Source organism: Dryobates pubescens, chromosome 33 (genome assembly GCF_014839835.1).
Source record: "Dryobates pubescens isolate bDryPub1 chromosome 33, bDryPub1.pri, whole genome shotgun sequence".
In the NCBI taxonomy this organism is placed as follows: domain Eukaryota; kingdom Metazoa; phylum Chordata; class Aves; order Piciformes; family Picidae; genus Dryobates; species Dryobates pubescens.
The window spans coordinates 5512961-5540086 of record NC_071644.1 but is presented as its reverse complement, the minus strand read 5'-3'; the positions used below and the strand labels follow the sequence as shown (position 1 = coordinate 5540086).

Genomic DNA, 27126 nt, shown 5'->3' with positions numbered 1-27126 from the left:
CCGGCGCTTCTCGCTCTGTCGCTGCGGCTGGAGCCGATTTTGTAATACACAAAGTCAAAACTGAGGACAAGAAAGGTGAAAAACTGCACTAAACACCCCAAAGCAGGTTGAAGCGGGCGCCAGGCCAGGCACGACGGGCCTCCCCCCTTCCCCCGCTCCCCGGAAGGGCAGGGAGCCCGGCGGGCCGCCCCCGCGGCCACGATCTCGGCCTTTGCGGCGCTGACTCACGGCACCGCCGCACGACTCCGGCCTTTCACGCCGCGCTTGCCGCGCCTTGAGTCACGCCGCCCGCCCCCGCCGCGGCGGAGAGGCGGAGCGGCAGCGGCGGGAGGGGGGACACCGCGCCGCGTACAAAGCAGCGCCGCCGCCGCTGAGGTCACAGCGACGGCGGCAGCCCGTGTGTGGGAGCGGCAATGGAGGGAGCCGGGGCGCTGCTGGCCCGCTGCCCCACCGGCGGACTGGGCGTCACCGTCTGCGCCGCCGCTGCTGGGCTGCTGCTCTACCGCATCGCGCGGAGGTAGGGCTCGAAACGGGCCGGGCCGGGCCGGGCTGGGCCGGGCGGGGCGGCAGGAAATGGCGGGCGGCGATTAGGCTCCTCCGCGCGGGGCTGGCCGTCCTGCCCCTTGGCTGAGGGAACGGCCTCGCGGGTGCGGAGAGGCCAGGTGGGGCTGCGAGCCAGCCTGGCGCTGCCGGCGGCGGGGCGGGTTTGGGCTTGGCCCTGTGGTGGTACCGCTGAGGCGCGTTCGGGAAGGGGCCCCGGCCTGAACTGTCAGCGGCGGCGAGAAGGTGCAGGTAAACGGCTGGATGCGGTTTCCCGTATCCTCTGGAATCGCTTCGTGTCTTTGTGTGCCAGCACACAAGGACTTGCCTGCTGTGGGAGCAGAAGCCTTTCCCTTTCTCCAGCCTGCGTTCTGGGGCTGGCGGTGCTGCCAGGGGTATTGGAGATTGCTGGAGGCTCCTCGGGGTTTGCCCCTTTTGTTCGCTGGCGGGAAGCAGGGAAATGCTGGCCCTTGCCTCGGTTGATTGGGAGGTGAAAGGGGGACCGCAGGGGAGCATTGGAGAGCGCTGTAACAGCGCCGTGAGTGCAGTGCTAAAAGTTGGGAGGATTAGAGGGAAATCCCAGCTATTAATGACCACATGTCTTTAGCCATTTGTTTCTTAGTTACACAGAACGTTTCTGCCCTTAGAACAAATTTGAACAGACCGATTGAGGCAGGGTTTGAAAAGCAATAGGAGAGAAGTCAGGATGCACGATTCATAAACGGAGTAAAGCTCAATTTGATAGACTCTAATCTAGCACAGTTTGAGATCAAAGCAGCTCTTATTCCAGGTATTTATGCGTTTGACTTTATAACCCGACAGGCTTGAGCAGGCTCCTCATCTATTGAGGGCTTCCGCTGGAGCTAAAGGCGGTCTCAAGGGCTCCTTGTGCTAAGGTTCACTTCCAGTTTATGCTTGGAAATAAAGCATGTTTTTGCATCCACAGTGAAACACTTAGACTTGCTGTTAACGTAAATGATCAGTGGCATATTAGCCTATATCCAAGACTTGGCATTTCTGTGGCATATTTAGGGCAGCTATCAAGTACTAGTGGCCTAAAGCAATCCCCAGTGAAGCAGGCAGCGTTTCTTTGACCCAGTTGAGGCTAACATGCTTTGTGAGGGAAGAGATTGGATTTGCTTTGCTTGAGTTCATCAAAAGGTCTCTGGAATGGAAAGCATTTCTTCCCAAGTCCCTGAAAACTGCTGATGAGATGCAAATATTTTCAGGGACTGACCCTGATAATTCTTTGGGGCTACAATTCCCTCATTTCTTACTTAGCATTAATTATGTGAATCTCCCCAAATCGTCAAGGGAGACTCTTTGTAAGGGTCTGATCCAAACACAGACATAATGCTGCATTTGCTTTTGGTGTTGATGTTATGATACAGCCCTGCTTTGCTCCGTTTTCACTTGACCTGGTCTTGGCAGGGGGTCTGTCCTCACCGTCCAATATCACTGTGGAATTAAGCATGACCTTAAATATTAGGGACTAGTGAAGTATTGGGAGTTGGAAGGAACATTAAGTTCACGTTTCATCAGAGACACAAGCTAGTTGCTGAACAGTGTTTATCAACAGATAATTCTCGAGTGTGATTTATTTTTCATTAGCTGATTGAAGGAGTCTGATAGCCTCTCACAAAGGAACATTTTGCTGTACTGTCTGAGCAGTATTGGTGTTGATCTCATAAAGGAGTTCACTCCAGATATGTCCCCACAGCATTGTCTTAAACAGAGATCTTCCTGCAGAACAATTTGTCCAAACCTGGGAGTCCTTTCTAGCTTGTTTGGGTGTGCAGGCTACATACTGAGTGAGCATGGCAAGCAAGTTCATGGATCTCTCTCTGCAGTAACTCAGTCACTTCTTGTCGTTCAGGTTTTATTTTGCAGGGTGCTCTTTGTCCAGTGAAGCTAGTTGCAGTTAACACAGGGTTAGATTAGGAACTCCTTAGCAGTGGCTTGCCTGGTGTTTTGCAAGGGATTGAACACATGGCAAATGCTTCATTCTGCATTGTCTGCTCCTCATAACTGAATGTTTGACATCAGAAGCAGTGTGTGCTCTAGCTTACTGCATTCAGCTGCCTGAATTCAAGGTGCATATATAGTTCCACAGTCATTAAGTCCATATTTGAGCCTTTCCAAATGCAGTACTTGGTGGGGTTTGATTTGGTTTTTGTTTATTTCAATTCCCACTCAATTACAAGAAATTTAGCACCTTACCTACATGCTCTTGCCTAAAATGACCTTCCCCCCACGTTTTTGCAGAGGTTGAGAACCTCTGATTTATGGTTTTTTTTTAACCTATTTCTATGACAACAGATTATAGGTTCACAAAAGGAAGGATTGTGGCTTTTTATCCTAAATAATCCAGGATTTAGCAATTTCTTTTGCATACATTGTGAGAATGAAGGGCTGCTGTTTAACCCCTGGAAGCACTTCCTCAGCTTTGAAAGTGACAAATGGAAGACTTTTAGAACCCACCTGGACACCATCCTGTGCAACCTGCTCTAGGTGATGCCGTTCTGTGAGGGGAGTTGGGTTAGGTATCTCCAGAGGTCCACTCCAACCCCCAGCATTCTGGGATTCTGTAGGAAGGATTTGGGCTCTGATATTAGCAAGTTCTCAAGTAGTGTTTAGCATTGGTTCTTCTTTTGCTTTATAGCATATTTATTGCAGGGGAATTGGACTAGATGACCTTTGAAGGTCCCTTCCAACCCAAAGCATTCTGTGATTGCGTGCATAGTTCACTAATTTTTTGACCTGTGCTTTCCACTTCTCTGTTATCCTCCACCTACTCTGTCATGTCATGGGAGGTAGAGACTGAAATGTGGTGTGCCTTACTTTCTGGGTGCCAGAGGATGTTGCCACAGCAGCATGAAGGTGGGACTGTAGCACTTTGTGCAGTACTGGAGACCTGCATCAGAGGATGGAGTTTAGGTTGTGCTTGCTGTCACAGTCCACACGCAAGGTGCAGTAGGATTTGTATTTTGGTGGCTACCATGCTGAAGCCTAAATGGCATATTTTCATAGCTTCTACACCTATGGTATTGAGATGAAGCTGTCACCAACAGGTGTGGCTGCCATCCTTCATGTGGCTGTTTTGACATGTGGTTTGTTTGGCTTTTGGAGAGTGGTAGCTCAGGGATAACTTGGAGTAGTAACCTAGGCTTCTGTCCGGGTTAAAGTTTGTTTGGGGTTTTTTTTGCCTGCCAGCCAGTGGTGGTATTTTTAACTGGGATCAGTTACTGTTTTGAGCCCTCTTGGCAATGAACAAAGTTGAGCTGATTTTAAGAGGGCTGTGGGTGTATGCATCTATTTTGAGATTAGAATCTGTCACCCTAGTAGCTCCAGCCATTTTCTTTCAGTATCTGGCAGGGAATCCTCTCTCTGCTCTGACTTTTCAGGCTTCTGTCTGATGCTTCATCTCAAGCTTATCTTCATCATTAGTAGTTAAAACAGGAGGCAAAGCATCTCTTGAGGGTTTGATAGTTCATGAATCAAGTTTCAAGACATGGTCTTTGGAAGAGGAAGTGGGGAAAAATCTTAATTGTAGGCATCCAACTGCAAAGATGATGGCTGAGAGAGAAGCCAGGTTTAAATAAGGGGAGAGCCACCTGCCTGTTTGGTTGCTGGGTGCCAGACAATTTCTGCAGCATTCAGATGTTTTGCTACAGAATGTTGTAGCAGCAGAGAACATTCCCTAGAACAGGAAGAAAAGTTGCTCTCAACTGATGAGCACTTTGGCTGCTGTTCCTTGCTTTCCAGGCCCTCAGTGAGTCTCCTGCTCGGTGAAAAATACTTTCACTGGTGCTTTAGAAGCTGGTTACTTGGGGGAGTTAGGCAGCAAATACGCTGTGGCAGCTGGGTCCATCTGCCTGCATAGCTGCCATAGCCATTCCCTGCCTGGGCTTTGCCTGAGCAGCTGCTGTCTCTTGGAGGTGTGATTTGGATGGGTTCTGGTAAACCCAGACAGCTGGGCTGTGTTGCCTTGACCTGCCAGGAAACTTCCTCTTGACTGGGTGTCCAGACAAAAGCAGACTTCTCTTCAGTGGAAGGCTCCAGGGCCAGGCCACTGAAGTTCTTTGCTCAAACATCTGCCACAACCTGTTGCAAAGGGGCCACCCCACAGCTGTTTCTCTTACACTGACTGTTAATGGGGTTGGTTTAAAAACCAAGGGGGTAATGGGTCCAGGTCGTTAGTCTTTGTTCAGCTCCAGTGCATACAAAGTGGAGAGGACATGTTGATTCCTCACTTTCTTACCTATCTAAAGATGTGAAGAAACAGCTATTTACAGTGTCTGAACCTTGGGATAATTTAGTATACCTTTGTCCTTGAATTTTTTTCTAACAAGCAAGGCAGGTAGACTTGAAACCATGAACTCATTTCCCAGGTTTCTGACTTCCCTCCCACACGGTTCTTGTGGATCATGACTTCCCTTTCCCTAACTTATGTGTATCAAGCAGAGGTTCTACTGTGCCCTGTACAGTAACTGTGAGTATGGAGGGGACTTGCACTTCAAATATGCCTCTAAAAGATAGTAAAGTGGGTTATTCACAAGGTTGCTGTTAAAGTTCTGGCATGTCCATGGTACTAGCACAGAGGCACCAGCATCAGACAAATTTATTGCTGCTTTGATTGTCCGTCTTTCCACTGCTAGGCTGACTACTCTGACTCGCACCGTTAGACACTGAATGGGAAGGTTGATTGTTATTCCAGGCTCTCGTGCATTTCCCTGTTCCAAAGGCATTGCTTTCCTCTCCATCAGCTGAGTTCAGTGTTCATGTCCCAACAGGAAGAAGCCCACACATGTGACAGTGAACTGCTGGTTCTGCAATCAGGACACGGTGGTGCCCTATGGGAATCGCAACTGCTGGGACTGCCCCAACTGTGAGCAGTACAATGGCTTCCAGGAGGTATGGTGACAGGTTGCTTGAAGGGTGGCTGGAAAGGTGGGAAGGTGCATGCCCTGGGGAACAGTGCTTGTGGGAAAACCCTGCTCCTTGTTTAAGATGATACATGCCCAGTGTAGATCAATATTGAGTGGATTGACAGCTGGCTGTGAACTCAGCAGCTGATCATTTGATCACACTTGAGAAAGAATCCCTCAACAGGGATGTGCTGCCACAGAGTGACTGAGACACTCGTGCTTCCTCTCTTGTATCAAAGGGCAAAAAGGGCCTTGACATTTTCAGCAGTATCTCTTAGGAATCTCTTTCTTTTTAATCTATGGAACAATTCTCTGGGTTTGTATTTTGGAACAGCTGAATTGTTCTCTTCAGGGTATTAAATAACAAAGCCTGTCTTAAGACAAAATCCACCACCAGCTTGCTGTAGGTGTAGGGAACATTGGAGGGAGGAGAAGATTTGAAGCATTTTATCTAGTTTTTCACTTATTTTAGTTACATGGGTGAATGCATGGAGTGCAGAGTTCCTGACAAAGCTTAGGGAATCTTAATACCTAGGTTTGATTTTGTGATCTCATGTTTGCTTTCCCTCCTGTCTCCCTTTGTTTCTTCTCAGAATGGAGACTACAACAAACCTATCCCTGCTCAGTACATGGAACACCTTAACCATGTTGTGTCAGGTGCTACGACTTTCTGTGATCCCTCCAAACCACAGCAGTGGGTGAGCAGCCAAATTCTGCTCTGCAAGAAATGCAACAACCATCAAACCACAAAGATCAAACAACTGGCTTCATTCTCACCAAGGGAGGAGGTAAGTGGGCCTTGCATCACAGAATAATGTTTGTCCAAGGCATTCCCATGCATATATCTGCTCTTCCTGCTCTCTTTAATTCCATGCTGCAGCTGAGTAAGCAGGAGAGATAGGGAAGTGCAAGGAAGGTTACTGATAAGTATTGTAAACTTGTCTACTCCCACTCCAAAGCCAACATGTGCTGAGCTGTTGTAGATGGACATTGGAAGTTGAAGCCTGAGCCCAAAACCAGGTAGCTCAGATCAGTTTACAACTCCAGTTCTTACCAGCTGAGTTTACAGGATGTAGTAGACAAAACAGCCTGCTAGAGACCTTGAAGCCTTAATAGATTTTGGTTTTCCCCAGGCCTTGGCTGTGTGCTGTGCTTTTCCTAGTGGAGTTGGGACAGGAATCTTGTGCAGGCACATCACCTCTCTGGTTAGGCATTTGTGCCTAGAAGAGCAAAGGGATTTTACACTTAGAGCAGCAGTATATCCTGATGAGAAACTTCTTGGGCTTCCCATTACTGAATCTGCAAGGAAGATGTGGTAGTGGGGTTTCTCCTTCACAATTTTGTGGCTCCTCAAAGTTTCATACAGAGAGTATACTGCTACCCTCCTCAGCTCTCATCCATGGTCAAGCCTTGGGGTTATAAGACTGCACCATAGTCGAATGTGTTCATCCTCTGGCTTGCCTAACCAGTCTACTTCATGTAACTGTAATGAGTTTAATAAGGGTGACTCCCAGGGAACAGATTTAAAGTTTATCATGCCTAATGAGAGCATCTTCAACTGATTCTCTTTTCTCAGTTTGATTTCTAGTCCCTGTCTCTTGCCAGACCTATCAATCTTCCCAAGTAACACCAGCCTTTGGCCCCTTTGTAGGCATTCCGTGAACCTTGGTGTCTGTGCCAGCTAAGAAACATGGGACTGTGTTATCCAATGTGGTTAGATGTGTGTCAGTGACAGCCCTGGCCTCTCAGCATTGCTGGCCTCTCCAGTAAGGGATGAGCTTCCTGTTGCTAGTCTCTCCCATGTGATTGCTTCTCAATTCTGTCTGATGAAGCCTGTGAAACTACTACAGTGAGCCCTCAGGCAGCTACTTCCCTCTCCTAAAGAACCTGCATGCTTTCAGCTGTATGCTTTTGGTACAAGGACCTTGAGTGAGCCTGGAAGTGGGGATGGAATAGACCTAGAAGTCTTATCATGAGCCATGTGCCCACTGTAGTGACACTGTAAAATGTACCTTTGGCCCTCGCACTGGCTGTTTTTATGACTGCTATTAATGAGTTTCATTATGAGGAGGGGAAGAGCAAATCTATTTTTTTTCTCATCATCTGTGTTAAGTTCAGAAGGTCTCAACAAAGAAAGCTAAATAGGACCACATCCTGAAACTGAGCCACAACAGCCTTTTCCAAGTACTGTTTAGTCTCTTTTGGGGCATGGACTCAGCAGTCTGCTGTATGGAAAGCTGGTTGTGTGGCTGGCCTCCAGCTTGGTCACTGTTCAGGCCTGGTTTCAGAGCCTGGTTCCTCTAGAGACTTGCCCACGTGTCAGTAGCAGGCACAAATAACTGGTAAGGAACCTGCAGTTCTCACCTACTTTTCCTCTCCTGTCGTCTCACCAGGGCAAATATGATGAGGAGATTGAGGTGTATAAGCACCATCTGGAGCAGACCTACAAGCTGTGCCGTCCCTGCCAGGCTGCTGTGGAGTATTACATCAAACATCAGAACCGGCAGCTCCGGGCGCTGCTGCTCAGCCACCACTTCAGACGCCGGGAGACAGACAAGACCTATTCTCAGGTAGGTGGGGAGAGAGCTGAGGGCATTTAGGGGGCAATGCAGATCTGCACCTGGGTGTGCTGCAGGGGGGGGTCAAAGGAAGAGGCCTTGGGCCCTCTAACTCTGGGAGCTTGGGCAGAAGTTTAGAAGAGCACAGGATAGTTGCCACAGATGCTTTTGGTGTCAGTTTGAGGTTTTCCACTTGCTGGTGTTACTTGGTGCAATTGACAGAAGCAGAATAATGAGAGGAATGAGACCAGAGTGGAGGGACAGGCAGAAGAGGGGAGGCAGGGAAGCTAATTTATGAGTGCAGGAAACTACACACAGTACAGGGGAGAAAAAAGAAGTTAGAAGGATGGGAAGTGAATGATGACCTTCTCCCTGCCTCACTTCCCTAGCTGACCTTGGCTTCTTGCTCATGGCTCTGCCATCTTTGCTAGCCTACAACATCCCATGTGATGTCAGCCCAGCCCAGATACTTCTAAGGACTTGAGCCAAGCTGTCCAGTAAACCACGCAGTTGGAAGAGTTTCATAAAGCACCATTTCAATACCGTGCTGCAGTCCATTCACCTTCTGACAAGGTGTTTCTCCCTTCCTCTGCAGAATTTATGTTCATCCTCCTCTCCTGCTTCCATAACCACCCCAGCTCAGGTGATATTTCTGCGGTTCTTGGCCTTCCTCAGCTGTGCACTCCTGGTTCTGATGGCCTTGTATGGGTCAGGTGACCCCTTCTCACTCAGCACAGCAGTCCCTGGCCCTGTCTCCTCTGGCCCAGCATCCCTTCAGAACAGGACTGGCACAAGCTCACATGCAGACTTGGAAGATGACACTTCGGTGACGGTGGCAGGCTGGCGGGAGCTGCTCCACCTGCTGCCAGAGCAGATGGTGGAGAACCTGAGTGCTGCATGGGCTTATGGCAAGAATCATCAGATGGCTGTCGCTGTCCTTGGGCTGTTCACCTGCCTCTTGGCCATGTTCTTGGCTGGGCGGATCAGGTGGGTATGCTCTTCTCTTCTTTCAGTTAGAGAAAAACTGCATGAGGTTGGGGGTCTTTAGCTGTCTTGACTCAGTGAGTCAGGGGGTAAACGTTTGCCAGAATGGCACTGGGTGGCACAGTTCTTACTTTGCCAGCCAGCTTGATGGAGACAGCAGAGCTTGCTTTAGATCTCTGCCTTGGTTCTTTCAATCTAAGCTTGAAGTACTTTGAGCTGCACAGGGAGCTTCTCGTTCAGTAATCTGGTAGAAAATGGAACTCCACTATTCCGGTACTTAACCACAGCAGTGGGAAGGGCTGCAGGTGATAACAGCTTCAGTATCTGTAGTAGTCTGTGTACCCTCCCCACCTTCCCTCCTTCCCCAGGGCCAAGAGGGTTCCTTGGTGTTTAAACCCTTACCTTGTGTCTCATGTGCTTTCTTTTTGACATTGCAGGCTCCGGAGAATTGATGCTTTTGCTTCAGTCTTGTGGCTCGTAGTGATGAGTCTGCATTTAGCTGAGAGGTACCTGAAGATGGAAACACCCAGCTGGCTCGACACAGCCAAATTTGGCACCACCTCCTTGTGCTGCTTGGTGGGCTTCACGGCAGCCGTGGCCACGCGGAAGTCAACAGGCCAGCGGAGATACCGGCCCCGAAGGTCAGAGCCAGAGCAGTGACGCTGGGGGAAGGAGGAAAAAAGCCTTGTGAACTCTTTGCGACTGGTGCTTCTCTTTCCTCTTTTTGTTTTCTCTTCTTCTGTTTCTTTTTTTGTTAATTTTTTAAATTAGATAAGCAGTGAAGATCTTTTCTTCCTTTATATATTTTTTTTTAATGTTTCCCCCCCATCCTTGCTTCCTACTGTGCTAGCTGCTTGGAGCTTTTCCACTGCTGGTGCTAGCCATGGAAGCTACTCCTGCTGCCTCCATTCTCCCTTCCTCCTGAATCCATCAGCAGTGCAAATATCCAACTTCCCCAAAGCCAGTTCTTCCAGCAGCTGCTTCACAAACTGCCTCCTCCCCGTTCTGCTCCTCCAGCCAAAGAGATTCTGGCTTCTCCTGTCCTTCTGGGTCTTCTCACTGCCTGTTCATCCTTAGCCTGTCACAGAGGAATCCTCTGCCTTGATCCTCCATGGGGCCCAGGCCACCTCCAGTTTCTAATGGTGCTGGTCATTTTAATTTGGAACTGATGGGAACTTGCCTCTGGATCCCGAGTCCTCGTGCTGTGCGCTGTGGTGACACTGCTTGGTGTACAGGCATGCGAGGAGGGGACGCACCTAGTCCATACCTGGTTCTTCTTGCCCTTCACTATGCAGCATCACCTAACTGCATGCTCTTTCTGTGCCATTCTCCTAGGACTCCTGTTTTTAACAAAGGTGTCCTTAAGTGCTTTTGACTGGAATGTCAAGAATTTCTTTAAAAGGGTGCTTTGAAAGGTTCTGCAGCTCAGGGTGTCTCTATTGAGTATCTGAAAGTATTCAGCTGGTTAAAGCTAAATTTTCAACTCAATCGGTGGTTGTTGCTTTCAGTTCTAGTTTTCTTTGGGTTTTTTTCCCCACCCAACACCACTACTCCCTGAGGAGCATCTGTGTAAAAGCACAACTGGATAAAAATATGTATGTTCCTCCACTCCTGTAGCCTTAGAAAGTGGGGAAATGGGGGACTAACAACCCCATAAAGGTAAATGCGGGAAAAGACCAATGGTTTATATTGAGCTGTGATCGTCTTCTGCACTTACATGTACAAGTTGGATTGAAAGTTCCAGCTAGCTTCTAGCACATCAGCTTGCAGCCACCTGGCATGGCAGAGCTGAGCAGTTCTGATCCTCTGCCCTCAAGCATGTCCAAATGATGGGAGGAATCTCATGTTTAGGAGATACTGAGTTTGCTAGAAGGAGGAGGGGTGTGAGCTGCCCAAGTGTTCAGATACGTGGGGATGGTCATGGTCATGTCATGCTTCATTTCTAATGGCAATATCCTTTCTTTTAATAAGAATAAAATTATTCTGTCCAAATACTCTTGCCCAATAGCAAGGAAACTCAATGGCAGCTTCTAAAGATGCTTGTCAGCCTCTTCAGATGCTTTGCTTTCAGGAGCTGAAAATCAAGGCTGTATGTTGCTCTATTTCATGTGGCCTCCTGTTTCTTCTGAGCAGCTGCTTTCTTCCCTTCTTTTTAGCAACACTCTTGTTTTTTTTCCCATTTAAACATGCCCCATCTGTGAGCCCCAGGAGTTTGACACCTCATGTGATGTTTTACTGTTAAGAGTTAGGGTGTCTTCCTGTTCCTGGTCTTTTCCTTTATTCCCTTGTCTTTTTCTTCTGTGCAGTACTGGGATGGCATGGGGAGGATGCAGGACCAGGCAATTGTGACAGGGCTGTGGGAAGGAGTGGGGTTTACACTGTGAAGCCTGAAAAACACTGTTAAATATTTCATCTCTGCATACTGGAAAGGTTTAAAATCTTTTAAACTAGGGGATGTGTTAACTGCAGTTGACATGCAAGCAGGAAATCCTTTTGTCTTCACTTTATGCAGATGAATACAAATGAAGTGTGTTTACAGTTGCACTGATTTTATGTCAGAACATCAGAAAGCTGCTTTGTTTTCTGGCCAGGCTGTACAACTGAGGCCCTGGTCTCTGGTGCTTTGTTCACAACTTGTAGTTGAAGCATTTTTAAGACTCATAATTGGAACATTTTCAGAGGTGAAACCAAAGAACAAAACACATACTGAAGTGTGGTTCAGTTTTAATGCCAAAGAAGCCTTTGTTTTGCTCAGGTGTCAGCTTATTTTCCCACTTCTCAGTGCCTCAGTGTGTCTGTGCTGCTGCGTTTAAAAACATCAGAAGACCTCAGAGCCTCAAAACCAAACTTGCAGCAACTGAATTTTTGGTATTTTAGAAACTGATGCTGATAGTCTCCTTTCTTTCTGCTTTTCTCACATGCTTTGTCTCAGATGCTTTTGGTGGTGGTAGAGGATGGTTGATCTTTAGGAGGAGAGGGAGGAAAGGAGAAAGCTGGTTGGTTGGCTTGGTTGGGGTTTTTTCCCCCAAAGGTGTTCAGATTTATAAGCTGCTAGCATTCAATCTGTACCAATTGTGTCTCTTTACACAGGCCTGAAGAAGGGCAGTTATAAGGTAGCAGAAACTGCTGAGTGTTTCTGGAAAAAAACAGACAAACATAATTAAACCACCACTGCCTTTACTGAGAGTGCTCCTGCAATACTCAGTTTCAATCCCAAACAGACTAAGCACTGTGCCATGCTCCATGTTCTCTAAGGAAGGTGCTTTGCCAACGTTGCAGTTTTCACTTGAGGTTCAGTTCAGGAACAGCTCAGCAGTTAGCTGTGCCATCTAACTCTTCCCCCAGTGAGTCCCGCAGAAGGAAATCTGTGCTTCCAGCTCAGGTATTTTGGTGCAAGGCCACCCCTTGAGCACAGCGCCCCCATCCTAATGAAGCTGAGGTGCTATTTTATATGACACTTCATTATGCTTTTCCTTCTGCTGAGGGGGTCATAGGGTAAAGGGCTGGTAACTTCCTAACGCAGCTGACACACAAATCCTCCAGAACCACCTGATCAGTGCTTGGAGTTTCATGTCTTCACTTTGCTGGACTCTTATTTCAGGCCACAGAGGAACATGTGGTAACTTGTGGTCACCAGATGCAGCTTCATTGCCTGAGGATTTTCCCAGCCATGCAGGCCAGAGCATGCAAACATCTCCAGAGTATTAGAGGATTTTAGCCCCAAAGCCTCTAATTTCAGGTGCTACTGTTTTACACTGGCCATGTGCTGCTGTCTGGGCCAGAGAATGGTACTACAGAATGGAGCTGAGGTGGTGAGGGATTGTTAGTGGGTTTGTGTGTCACTTGAAACCACATCTGCTCCATCCTAAAGTGGCTGACTCTGGTCTTTACTCTCACAATGTCTGTGGCTAATCTCAGAAGCATCTTGTACCCTGCCCAGCAGAGCTGGATATATAAAGAGACCGATGTGGGTTCATTAAGTGCCTTTCCCTGGACCACATTTTTGACAACACTGTGTTGCTGTTCTTCAGGGGAACTGAAACAGCTGCAGCTTGGGACAGCAGTGCCTGTGTATCTGCCAGGCCAGTGGTTTTGTCCTTCATTAGCCACCAGTGAGTGTGGCTGGGTATAAGAGGTACTTGGGCTGCACTCATTTCTGAAGGGAGAACCCAGAGCTAGCAACTGAGTAAGCATCTCTGCTGCTGCTGCTTCTGGACTTCTGAAAGCCCTTGCTGACATCAGTGCATGCAAACTGACACTTTTGTGATCCTTCACAGATCTAAATAAGCTGTATTTGTATCCCATTCTTTTCCCTCAACTCCTCCTTTCCTACATCTGTGCTCTGCATGCCCTAGAGAACTAAGCTTGGGTGTGTCAAAGGGTGAGGATGAGAGGGGAATGTAAAAATGGTGCTGTGGTGTTTCATTTTGGTTTTATGGATATTTTTCCACTATGGTGAAATTATGTGAAGCTAATAATCATGCATAGATACTATAGAAAGTATGTATTGCTGTATTGTGAACACATTAATTTTTACAAGAGTAAATCATTTAATTAATAGCCAGATGATTGCTCCAGGCTGACTCCACTCACAAAAGCAGGGAGCTGTGGAATATAGCTTTGCTTTGTTTTTTAGAGGTGCTGTTGCAATTGTGTTGCTGTCACATATAACCTGCCAGCTGACTCCAGGTGTGCTGTCACCTGCAAGTACACATGCTATCACAGATGGGGTAGTACTCAGTCCTGAAGTGTGCCTTGACAGTCCCAGGTGAGATTTTCCAGATGAGGACTCAAGTAGACGAGCAGGGAAAGGATCCCCTGAATGGTTTTGTCCTGTGCTGAGTCTGGATTTTGGGAGATGAGGGATGTATGTCCACACACACCCTTCTCTGTGCCACCAGCCTAGAGGGAAGGTCAAGTTGATTCCAAACATCAGTCTGTACTCCAGAAGGTACTACTGCAGGACCTGGCAGCTGGAGCATTTTCAGCTCTAATTCAACCCTCCTTTTTCATCCAAAGCTGGGTTACATAGGGGAAAAGAAGTTCTAGTCTCAGCAGCTAAACTTTTTAGCTAAGTCACATATTAAAATCTTAATGTGTTTAAGACCTGTGCCCCCTTTTTAGCATTATTCTCTCTCTATGCCTATTTCTGATTCAATAGATTGCTCTTTACTCCTGATTCTGTCAGCTTAAGCAGAGGCACAGATTACGGCACTGACCAATTGTGAATGCCACAGACCAGAGAAGTGGCTGCGTGTCAGCTCACAGGAGCTTGCTTATCTTGCATCCAGCACCAAGGTGGTGGTGAGCTGCTTCTGCAGTCCTGGGCAACAGCACACATCCTGCTGTTGCACATAGGTAACTCACAGCTAAATGATGTTGGGACCTTAAGTCTGAAGGAAATATTTTTACCCCATAACTGACACATGGTGCCCTGGCTGCTGCTCGGCACATGAACCTGGGCATGTGTGGCACACTGCCTGTGACTGCGTTCTACCTTCTTAAGTCTGATAGTGAATTACCTCATGGTAGGAGTGGGTCCATCTACAGCCTGGCCTTATCCATGCTCTCCCTTGACTCTCTCTGTCCCAGGGGTGATGAAGCATCTCTGGTTAAAATGTGAATTAAAAAGGCAGACACGTATGGTGTTGCCTTTGGGTGAGAGGGAGATACTGAGACAAGAGGAGGGGAGGCTCTGCTGGGACGAGGTGTTTCTTCAGGACAGTGTACAGTCCCATACCATGTTATACTCTTCTTTAACCTTTTATTTATTAATTTTTTTTAAGTATCTGTGTAGCAGAGTTGTGCCCAACTGTCTAGTAATGCTGTGACCATTGTAAACACTAACAAAGGTACCCAAGTTTTGATGTTCACCATATCGAGTTCTGAAATAAATGGCTTCTGAGCCCTGTTTCCACAACCTGTTTGACTCCAGAGCCTTTTTTCCCCCCCCTCTTTTATGTTTTTTGGTTACTTCTTCACTGTTACCAGACCCACTATTATAACATGCACCAATGGCTGGAAGCAATGCAGCAAGCAGTCTGAGAGAAAAGATGACTGCACTGTTCCATGCCATTTTCAAGCATGAAGCACATTCCCATGACAGTACCTCTGCTCCTTAGCAGCATCTGGCCCTCTTGACATGACTGGAGAGAAGAGCACATAGAAAAGGCACAGGATTATGCATGTTGCTGGAATATACCTTGTTAATAGCAGATCAATGTTTAAGCCATTCTTTGGTCAGCACCCAGTCCTAAAGCATTAATATGTTATGCTTAAAATTCTTCAGCCCTTCTTTGAGGATTTCTGTTTTGGATGGTGCAAAACAAATGGCTAATCATATGCCCAGAGGATCTGACTGCACTAACTTGGTGAGGTTGAGAAGTGAGGCCCTTGAGCACCAGAGCCCATGGAAGTCTGATCTAAAACTGCAGTCCCAGGGCAGAGATTGTGCTTACAGTTGATAAATTGTAATGCCTTCCAGCCCAATAAGTGAAAAACTACCAAAAGCCAGGAGCCAGATGAGCTGTATTCCACTGCAGCAAGAAGCTGTGTAAAGCAGGATCCTTTGGCCCAACGTACAAAAGGTGTGAAGTTAACACAAAAGAGCTCTGCTCTCCACAGGCAGTGCTCTGATTTGGCCCATCACAGGCACGGCACAGTGAGTGGCAGATACCACCCTGGTGTGATTCATACCGTAACCCTTAGCTGCTCTCTTAAATTTCCTTTCCCTTTCCGATCTCTCTGACAAAGCTGAGGTGCACAGGTACCCCTGCTACTTAGACCTCTGTGTGTGGTGGGGCAAATGTCTGTCTCTCGGCACTGAAGGCCTCTACACATTTGTGACGCATGACATCATTCCCAGGTCCTCTGGAACCTGAAGAGGTTGGGCAGTTTCTGTTGCAGGACTGACGAGTTCCTTGCTGCTGACAAAGCCATGTCCTGCTTGCAGGCCCCAGGAGGCTGGGTGGCTCAGATGTTCAGCCTGGTTAATCTGGTCGGGATTGTTGATGTCTGCCTCGTATTAGCAGATAAGTAGTTTTATGAGATGGACATGCTAGCACTGCATGATGCTGCTGCATCACCTCTGGAATCTCCCAGAGAGAATGGCACATGCATAAATCACCTCAGTGCAAGACTGAGGTACTTATGTTCCTTCATGCTCTGATTCACTACTGGTAATGTTGCTGCTCTCCTCTGTCTCTGTTTTTCCAATCAGAAGTGAGATTAAACCTCCAAATGTTGCAGCTTGATTAGATCCTGCAAAGTCTGATATCTCTATCTTAAAATATACACACTTCATACTTTGTTAGTGCTTCATCATGACTCATCTGTTTCTATCTAAGCAAATACAGGAGATCCTGGAGAGATTTTGTTCATATTCTAGGCTCTTTCATGTATTTTACTCAATTGTTAATACAAAATTTATGTGCTTTGAATATTGCAACCTTCTTAAAATGCTCATTTTGATGGTTTGAGGACACAAATGAGACTCCCAAGCTGACTCCTCAATTCTGATGCAATGTAGTCAGCTAAATGGTACACATAGACTAAGTTCAATAGAAAGAAGGTAAAGATAGGAGTAAATTTTTGACAGATTGTTCAGCTTGGGTTGGTCTTTAAATTGTACACCACAGCAAAGATAGGTGATGAAATGGGGTGTCAGAGATGAATTGCATGGTTTATTTGCATATAGTAATTGAGTGTGAAATCCTTTGGCAGTGCTAGCTGCAAAAGCTTTAAAATACAAAGTCTCTTTCCAGTTAATTTACCACTGGAACAGAAGTCAGTTTATGTCTGTAGCAATTAAAAATCAAGCTAACTGGCAGAGCTACCCTTAGCATGTTTTGTCTGTTATTTCTCCTCTGGTGTTCTCGAGTTGGACATGCTGTTCTACAGCTCCCCTCTTTCATTGGGAAGGAACCTCTTGAAAACAGCTCTCAGATCTGGAAATACAATTGCCATTACTATTGCCAACTTATATTTCTTCCAGGCACAATAGCAATTGTTTTTTGTGTATTAGAAGCAAGACATTTCCTGGAGCATAGTTCCCTCTGAATGGCTACACTAGTACATGTTTGTGGCTAACTAGGAAACATAGGCTCATTAGGATTGGACATACAGGGTTTTTTAAGATTGGAAAGCCCAGGTTTGTGTCTGTTTTATCACAGACACTCATAAGTCACTTTACTTCTCTTTGCTCCTCTCTCCCATGTGTAATGAGGGTAGTGAGTCTTCGTTACTTCACAGACATGTAATAAAGGCAAAGAGGCTTGAATGTTAGTTTTAAATCAGTGCCTAGAACTAAGTACCCATAAAAATCCTTCTCTTTATTGCTGGCATCAGTGGAAACATGTTAATTCTGGTTTGCAAAGATAAAAGGTTGAGTAGGTAACTACTTGCTTCCCACAGCCATGACATTTCTAAGCCTGTCATTTGCCTGTACACATAGCAAACATCAGATGAGGTCTGTTACTGGTCCTGTGTCTATCTGGACTTTGTAAAGCATTCTGGTGGTCTCTAGGAAATTTTCTCACCAGGGAGAGAACCAAGCCCCTGTGCCTATTTGTACCTGACTTCCTGTGTTGTTGCACCCTGCATTGGTTGGGTTGGTGCACAATAATTGAAGTCAAGCTGAGTAGTTCTTTCTTCCCCAGTTTTAAAGGTGTAGGAATTTTCCCATAAAGTCTTAAGCATTTTGCATCTTGCACTCCTGCCCTGAAAAATCAGTACAAACTGATAACAAAACCAGTGCTTGTGCAAACCATACAACCAAGAGAGGGGTTACTGGAATGCACTGGTTGCTGAGTGTCTGCCCTGTGTGTCATTTACAGGTACCTTGCTGGGGATTCAATTACCCTCTTCCCCAGTGGCACTGGGACTGGCTTCAATACCTCTGCTACGTCTCTCTTTGTCCCAACACCACCCAGCATTCTCCAGCTGACAAACCAACAGCTCTTCAGATCTCCTCACAGAACTACTTCTTCCTCTCTTCCTGGTCGTCTCAACAGAGCACTCTCGCTGGGGACCATCCCCTCCTTGGCCAGAGCAGGTACATGTGCATGACACTTTCTGTCCTAGTGGAAATGACAGTGGAGTGGTCCAATGCTTCAGGAGGAAAAGGGCTGTGGGGTATCCACGTGCTATAGTCCTCTTTAGGGATTGCTGTTCCTGTGGCACAAAGGAGTATCCAGCATTGGGAATTGGGTTTTGGCATGAAGAAATGGTGCAGCATACTGTTGCCATCTTGGGGCAACAAATAGTCTCACTAAGTGCTTGCCTGCTGTGAGTTTACTGACATCCAGAGGCCTCTCCAGGACATTTGTGGCAGTATGGCAGCTGCTGGTCCTGAAAGCATTGGTCAAGGTGAACCCAACATCTATAAAACATCTATAAAACTTCTCTACTTTTACACTACCATGCCTGGGAATGGAGAAGAGCAGCTTTTGGAAATGCATTGGAGCATTAGGTTAACTATCTGGTAAGAGTAAGCACTCCCTACTTTCTAGCTGCTTTGTGTAGTTGGCTTTTCTTGCTGCAGCTGAAGGGAGCAGAGCTGAAGGCAGGTTCTTCTCTAAGTCTGGAGTTGATAGGGATTAGCACAACTATGGAAGCTGCTTTAGAGGCCCCATTTTCTCTTGTTTTATAAGGGCTTTGTGTGATCTAGGGAAGATTTATAGGCCTAAGGAAAGACTCTCTCCCAGTACCTCCATAAGCCCTCAGTTTTACTGTGCTTGAGACTAACAGATGGGAAGTGGCATTCAAATGCTATTCTCCATCCAAGGAAAGCTAAGCTTTCCCATGTCACTGACTGATTACCAGAAGGTCAGAGGCCAAAATGTGGCAGTTTCTAGGATAACACTGCAGCAGAGAGCAGCCTTGCAGGGATTTTTTAGGTTATTCAACATTTCTCTATCTCACCCTGCCAGCAGTTTGCCAGATCCACTAAGAGCAAGAGAAAGAGAAGCCATACAAACCTTTCAGCAGCATGGCAGCTCTTGGCACAGCCTCTACCTTCCTAGTTTCCAAACTGTCCCTGGAAGGGCAGGTGCAAACCCACCAGATGGTGGGATTCCCTCTGCATGCTGAGCCACCCTTGTGAGGGCCCTGCTTTCTTTTGCTGAGGTGCAAAGCCAGGCAGACTGGAGAGAGCATGCAGGGCAAACAGCAAGGTTTTCAACTTCCAAAGCTGTTTGCCCATTATTATGTAAATCAAGTGCCAAAGAAAAATAATTAATTGAAACTCTGAGGTTTCCTTTGTAGGACTTCCCTCCCCCCATCTTCAGTACTTTTCATTGAATTTTGTCTGGTTTGGGTTTTTTTCCCTGTCTCATTATTATGGTTACTGTGTCCGACAGCTAGATGGGAATTCATCTCACCCTATGATCTAATCTACCCTTAAGGCTCTTCTTATGAGAAAAGGACACAACCATCTTTTCACCTTCTTCCCTTTAAAGTAGAGGCTGGCTAGGCTGTGGTATAGTCAGAGACTTGGTTTTGGAGCCTGCTGGACAGATTTTTTTCTGCTGCAGCTGGGAAAAGTGGATTATTTTGTCACTGGCACATAGCTTACCCAGGAAAACAGGGACATTTTTCCTACCTATATTTACCACCCATCTCTTTCTGAGACTGTTGACAAGATGATGCAGTTACTGCAGGCTAGACCTCCAGTAGCTGGGCCAGCTGGGTTCAAACTGTTTAATTTTTGCCTTTTAGATTCTGGCTACTTGTTCAGCGGCAGTCGACCAGCCTCACAATCATCTCAGTCCAAGGAGTCTCCTACATCAGGTAATGCACCAAACTAGGCCTTCCAGAGCAACTCTCTTTGCTGGATTTGCAGTGAGTGGGTTGAAACACGTGATTCAAGTTTAATTATTTCCTTCCTACTCACATCTTAGTGAAAATACCAGGTTTTGCTGTTAGAAATGCTGCAGAGAGAATTCCAACTAAGAGTGGGGTTACATTGAGGTGCTGTGTGTGTCCCTCCCTGCCCAACAGCTGAATTGAGGTTGCTTTTACAGGAGACTTGAAACTGTTCTAGGGCAGCTCCTCTGCTCTTCTAGAGCAGTCCAGGGAACTGCTTATTTAGCTACCTTGTCTGCTCTGCTCTTTTGCTCCCCTGTCCTCTAGTGACCTGTCTGTTGCCCTTCTGACCCCAAATGAATCTTTGTCTGTTTGTGTTCCTTAAGTCCTTGCTGCTGCAAATGCTGCCACAGCCTAGGCTAATGCCATGTGCAGACCTCCTTGCATCCTTACACACTTTACCAGCCTTTAAAGGACATGCCAGAAGAGTTCATTTACCTGCAAAACAGCATGTGTAATGCAGACTCTCCTGAAAGGACACAAGTGAACAGGGAGAAAGCTCTCTTGCCTCCTGATAAACCCATCTTTATTCTAAGTTATTCCTGAGTGTACCAAAGTGCAGGTAGAATATCTCCAGGCTTTGCAGTGGCAGAAGTGGAGTGAATACAGAATTTAAGTTTAAGATGCGTTGAACATTTGGAACTCCCATTCCCTTTTCTTGTGGAATTGTTAAAGAAAGCTCTGCTTCTTGTCTTGGGATTATAATATAGTTTCTTTTGGGGGAATGTTTCCCTTGCAGAACACTTCTCCCTGCTGTCAGGCAGCTGTGCTCCCTCCCGCATCCCTTCTCCGGCACCATCAGTAGCTGGCTCTGTGACCTCCAGCTCGGGCTCTCTGCGGTACCGCCGGCCGCTCATCAGCCCTGCCCGCCTCAACCTGAAAGGACAGAAGCTGCTGCTGTTCCCATCTCAGAATGAAGCTCTGCTCACCCCAACTAGCTCAGAAGAGCACACCCACTCAGACAGCAACATCTTTGCCACTGAGCTGTCCTCCTTTCCAAAGAAGAACCTCAGGGAGCAGGGACTGCATGGTATGCTGGCAGCCTGCTGCACTCCAGGGAATGCATTTGTGGGAAGGAGTTGGCCACACATCATGCAGGCCACACAATAGGTGGCAAACTTTCAGGAAATCTCAGATGGTGATGAGTGGTGGGCTACCAAAGCTCCCTTAGGAATTCCCTGGCCTGGAGAGACTGTCTGACAAAACAGATGTCCTTTCCTCACTTAGTGGTGCCGCTGCCTTCACCCTTGTTTGGATAACTTAACCACTAGTGTGGGGATACTGATGTGGACAGGGTATGAGACAAACATGCAGGCAGCTTCTGCTGCACAGCACTGAAATTGGCCCTTTGTTTCCAGCTCCTGCCTTAATTTCTTTCAGTTTGGTAACTTCTGCTAGTGCCTTCTGAATTTTCATATCTTTTTCTCCTTGCAGATATGAGATCTGCTGTGGAAGGAGGGAGTATCTGCAGTGATAATTCCATCAAAAAGGAGGATCACTCATCACACTCATCTACCTGTGTGGTAGACACAACCACCAAAGGGGAAGATTTGGCAGGCTGGAGAGGTAAGTGCAGGCCATGTTAGTGCTTCATGTATCTCTGAGCGTTGCTACAAGCTGAAGGCGAGCAGTTGGACTTGATGATCTCAAATGTCTCTTCCAAAAGAGAGGAAAGGGTAGACATGGCATTTCAGGACATGGTTTAGTGGGCATGGTGGTGTTGGGTCAACAGTTGGACCTGATGATCTTAGAGGTCTTTTCCAAACATACAATTCTATGAGGGTAATTGAGATCTTTCTTGTTCTGTAGTAGTGATTTGATGTTGATATCAAATATGTAAGTAGTAGCAAAATGGATCTTCTGCCTGTCATGCTCAGACCTTAATAAGGCTGTTCCTGTGTGAAGATTGCTGACAGAGTGCTAAACTGAGACAGAAGAAAAGGGCTGGGGATGTAGGTGCTGAGAAGAGCAATGAGATGAAAATCAAGCCAAAGAGAACAGTGGAATCTTTCCTGACAGGAAAAGTCCTTCAGCGATTTCTGCAGAGGATGAGAGTGCTGGGCAAGGAGAGAGGAAGAGCAGAACATGTGTTCACTGTTATTTATCTCAGCAGTCCTTTAATATCTCTTTCTATTATTCCTTTTTGTGCTCTGTGTTGTCCTCTTCCACCAAGGTCATTTTGGTAACTCGGCACTGCGAGGTCTGCTGGCCATGAGCCTGACTCTCAATGCTATCTTCACATCAGCCTATGTCTACCGGAGCCTGCGCTGACTTGTGCCAACACTCCCTTTCTTTCTGGTTCCATCTGCTTCTGAGGAGACAAGAAGAATTCAACCGTGGCTTCAAGTCTAATGGCCATGCCACTGGTGCATGCTGTTTTACACAAAAAAACTACTGTATGCTCAACTGTCATGACAAGGAACCCAGGTAGCTGCTGCCATCACTTCCAGACAGAACATACCACAAGATTGTCACTGGAGGTGGCAGGCAGAATGCCCAGAAAGCTCCAGTTTAAGGAAGAGGTCAGTCTAATGGCCCATGTGCTTTCTTTCAAAGGAACTGACCTGAGACACAAGCCTGAAAATGTCTAAGCTACGTTTTTAGGAACCTGTCCCCAGATCTTCTTTCTGATTTATTAACCTCATGCTGATGGTGCTGGTAAAGTGAGGAGAATTAGAACAAATGAGCTGGAGAAGAGGGGTGGCTTAGTAGCTGATGCTGGGCTTTGGCTGCTCTAACAGCATTCCCAGTGATTCCTCTTCTCTTTTCCCTTTGGCTCTCTCCTCTAAATTATCAGTGGGTTTTCTTTAGTTGCCTTAAGCTCGCCTAAGCACATGGATGACCTTGGCTGCTCTGTCATATTCTTGCATCTTTTATATGTCCCTGTGCTTCCACCTGGACTGTGCCCTGAGGCCACTTCACCAGTTGCCATTCTGGTCATGCTGGTTCTCAGAAACTACTGTCTGTACCTACCTCCAACCAGCGCTGTTGCTGTAGGTATGTACGGATCCCAGACAGACATCCTTTTGTGGTTTATATTAGACACAGGCAGCCTTTGCTTTGCTTTACAATTAGTTCTGTAATAAGAAAGGATCCCTCTGTGATTTGCACCATAGTCAAAGGGCTTCATCTCACAACTCTGGCTGCTGGTGTTGTTGCTGAAGCAGCCAGTGGCTTAGCTTGTTCTTGCTGTACATCGCACAAGTCTGTTCTCTTAGAAGCTACCTGAGGAGCTGTCTGATTGTACATATTCATCCAGAAACCTCAGCCTGATGTGGGGATTTGCTAAGTAAATATTTAAGATATTTCTTAGTTAAATGCCAAGGTGCTCTCAGTGAGAAATACCAAACCTGCTTCTGGACAATTCAGCCTTCTGCATTGATTCTTTTCTAGCCCAGCAGAAGTAGTCCTAGCTTTTTTCAAAAGCAGTTTATAATTTGGGCACTTCTGCTTTTGGGTGAGTATTCAGCAGAATTCAGGGGCCATTAAGAGTCTTGTGCTGAATACTCAATATCATTTAGTACATCGTACCCAAAAATGTGTATTGATCTTATGTTTTAAATCTCAAGTGCAGAGAGAAGATTTACCAACATATCAAGGATACCTGGTGAAAAGAGAGCCAACTGACACTAGCTATGCATTTGCTGAAGCAGGACTGACTCTGTTAAGAGTTTTTCTATTGTCTCTTCCATTGGGCTCCTTCACCTCACACTTTTGCTCTTTCCTCTCCCTCACCCCATTGTCCTGTGTTTGCATCTTCAATGCAAGTGTTATGCTTCTCTCTCTTTTCCTTCCTTTCAGTTCTGCTTTTCCCTCTCTTGTAGTCTTGCATGTGCACAGAAACAAAACATAGCACTTATGATAACTCCTGCTCTGAACCTGAAATTCACCCTTTCTCTTGCTTCATTTTTTTAATCTTGCATGTTTAATTGAGTTCCTACCACAGCTTCACTAGTACCTCATGTGAGTGAGAGCCAAACTTAATCAGCATGCCATATGCCACATTCAATGGGGCTTTACTGCTGGTGATTTAAGAACTTGAAAAATTAATTCTCTCTTTGTCTCTGCCATTTCTTCCTGCACTGTTTTAGCAGCCCACTTCCAGCTGCTGCTCCCCATCTTCCCTTGTTAGTGAAACCTGTTCATCGCCTGCTCTGCATCTTGCAGGCAGAGGACAGACCTCTGCCTACATGTGCTGATCTGAGGGGCTGTGGGGATGTCATTCTTGACTCTGCATCTTCCTCTCAGCCTCTTTAGAGTGTTGGTAAAGGGCTGCACAGCCAGCACCTCCTGTACAAAGCCTAGCTCCAAGATAGAGACCTGCAGCAGAAAGATGTGCTGCAGGTTTGTGATCATTTGTAACCTGCATGAATTGTTACTTGTAGCCAAACCAGACCCATAACCTTGCCCTTGAGAGATTTTTGTCCCTTTTGTTGACTTCTGCAGGCTCACTTGAGCATGTCTACAGGCAAGATGCTAGCAGACCAACTTACTAGCTTCTGTCTGTGCTGTTTGAGTTTGATGATGTCCTAATGCAGCATGTGACATCCCACTCATGGATCCTTGTCCTGACTTCCAGCACACCCAGGGGCCTCCTGTGCAGAGACAAGGCTGCCAGAGAATACTGTGGGTTTGCTTGTCTTTATTATGCCAACAGATGTGCACTGTGACTCCATGTATGCAAGCTTTCCACTTTCACCTCCCAGTCTGCGCTCAGTTTCACCATCATGCCCACCTGGAGCCCATGTTGGTCTGTGTCTCTACCAGATTGCAATAGGAATTCCTCCTCCTTTCCAGCAACCAGGAGCTGCAGCCTCTCAACACACCTCTCCCTGCCCATATTCCAGAACAGGAACACTTCAACCTGTCACTGCACTTCTGAATCTGCTCACTGTAAACTGTTCTTGGAAGGGTGTTTGGTGACCTTGTCCAAAGCAACAGAAAGACTTTGGATTTTATTGCTGAAGAGGGAAGACAACCAACTTTTTCATTCTGGTGCTAGAACACCCTCCAGTGGTGCTTTCACGGTTGTGAAGCCTTTGCTTGACTGGTGCACATGAGAGTGTGTGTGTGTGTTTGTGTGCACGTGGGTTAAAACATTTGGAGGGTTTCTTCATTTCAAAAGATCTGAGCCCATGTTTGTCTTTCTATTGTTGGCCTTAATCAAGCTCTTAGATACTGTGTCTATCTTGCTGCTGTTTTCTATATGAAGCTGGTTTGGAGGAAACAAAACATTATCTGGTCCCCCTGTGAAAAATCTCTGTGACTGGTGATGTTGATCTTCATACAGTGCTGTTCAGGGGTGAGATTTTATTTTTCTAGTATTTTTCCTACTGCAAGGACTGTTGGAGTGTATGGAATGGAAAAGTTCTTTTACAAAATGGCCTGAGAAAAATCGGAGCATTGCTTAAAAATACCAAGGATTAATGATGGGGTGTGATAGAAAAGAACTCCATTTCCAGAGCTTTTCCATTGCCTACCTTCCCTTGAAACCATAACACCCAGGTACTTCTTCTTTGGATATGGAATTGTTGGGCATATTCTGAGACCCTGCAGAGACTTTTGATGATTCTACCATGCTGAGATAGGATGAATTTGGAAGCTGAAGGCTGGATCCAGTTCTGCAGCCTGGGTAGCTTGGCAGATATGGCAAATCTCTGCAGATATCTATATTGGATGGGACAGAGAGCACTGGTAGAAGTTGCTGATTTCTGAAGGCCGTCGTATCTTTTCACATCAAATCTTAGACATGAAATTGGTCACTGTGGCAATGTGAAACTAACCTCCTTGCTGGCACAGCAAGGCCAGATTCACTGAACTGTAGGCTGTTTGCTCAAGCAACAAATTTGGCCTGTGAATGTTTTATTCCTGCTCCTTCTTCATGGGTGATGAGAACATCTGTAAAACACTGCTGAACTGACTGGGTTCCTTAAAACAAGGCAGCTGGAATCAAAGGCTTGTGTTGCCTGCAGATGCTGCTATATTTTTTCTTCCAAGCACCATTCCTGGAAATAACTATGGTCTTAACCTCCCTCACAGCCTAAAAAGGGCCAGTTTGGCCAAGACTTTGGTTTTTTTTAAATACACGTGCCATCCAAAAATTGTCAGCACTGTGTCCTGTGGTGGGAGTAAGGGACAGAGTACTTTTGGATGGAATGGTTATCTAGAGAGGGTGAAAAGGACAATTTTGAGTCCTAAACCTTATTTCCTGTGAAAGAAATACTGTATGTCATGTAGACGTATGAACACTGTACAGTTTAGTTACATGCGCTCCAAGGGAGGAGAAGCTGTTCCTCGGAGGTTTTTAGTTCATGCTTTGTGTTCAAAGAGGAATATTTTTCTTTAAAAAATAAAACCTAATAAGTTTTCACCTTAGTGTGATTCGTTGTTCTGTGGAACTGAATAGTTTTGGGGGGGAGGAGTGAGGCAGTATCTGTGCTTTTGTGTCGGAGTGGTCCAGTTATACACCTTATGATTTGTGTTCATTTGCCACTTAAGGGATTTTTTTTTCCTGTGTGAGATGAGGGCTGAGAGTCTTCCCAAGATTGTGCTGTTCTCTGCTATTTTATGGTCTTTTTAATTTGTAATGTAAATTAAGAGACAGGTTGCATAAGCTTTTAGACACAGGCTTTCCAAGCACAAGCTTCAAAGGCTGCACTTCTCCTCCATTTATACTTTCATGACTCATGTTTTACTTGGTTAAAATGTGCTGCCACGTTGTTTTAAGCCCTGGCAATGTGTTCTGCCTCAACTTTAAATACCTGGAGAAGGTCTGTGTATGGCTGTGCAGGAGGGAGTACACACCTCAGGCACTCTTCCTTTCTCCCCTTCTTTCACTGTTAGAGACCAGTTTGATTCTGCAATGTTTTATTTTCAGCAGTGGTGGTGTGTTCCATTTACTTTCTTTTGCATTACACAGGGCTAGCAGAAAAAGAACTGAACTTGATCATTCAGGTGAGCTTCTCCTGCTGTTAGTGAATCTGTTGTAACCATTTATGATGTTTCCTTCTTAATAATTTAAATATTTCCACCTAGCCCAGGGAAAGTTTTCTATTCTATGTGAAGACCTTGGCAGTGTTGTTGCAGTATGAGACATGACAGCATTGTCTGACCCACCACTGTTGAGCTGCTGTTGGTAGTTTTCTGTCAGTGTTGAACAGCAGCCTGAGAGTCATCAGTGCTCTCCTTGATTCTTCACTCTGTGCAATCTTTGGAAAATAACTGATTCCTTCCAAACTAGGGAGTCATGATTT

The 27126-nt window shown here is 46.3% G+C and overlaps 1 protein-coding gene across 1 annotated transcript; it reads left to right on the top strand.

The window, feature by feature from the left end:
- Positions 1 to 317: 317 nt before the first annotated feature.
- Positions 318 to 25247, top strand: TMEM201 (transmembrane protein 201). The gene is made up of 11 exons (XM_054175707.1): positions 318 to 517; positions 5334 to 5454; positions 6062 to 6256; positions 7862 to 8038; positions 8622 to 9013; positions 9448 to 9651; positions 17845 to 18062; positions 19727 to 19798; positions 20613 to 20903; positions 21308 to 21439; positions 22047 to 25247. The coding sequence occupies exons 1-11, from the start codon at positions 414 to 416 to the stop codon at positions 22142 to 22144; spliced, it is 2004 nt and encodes a 667-aa protein (XP_054031682.1). The 5' UTR covers positions 318 to 413; the 3' UTR covers positions 22145 to 25247.
- Positions 25248 to 27126: the final 1879 nt, after the last annotated feature.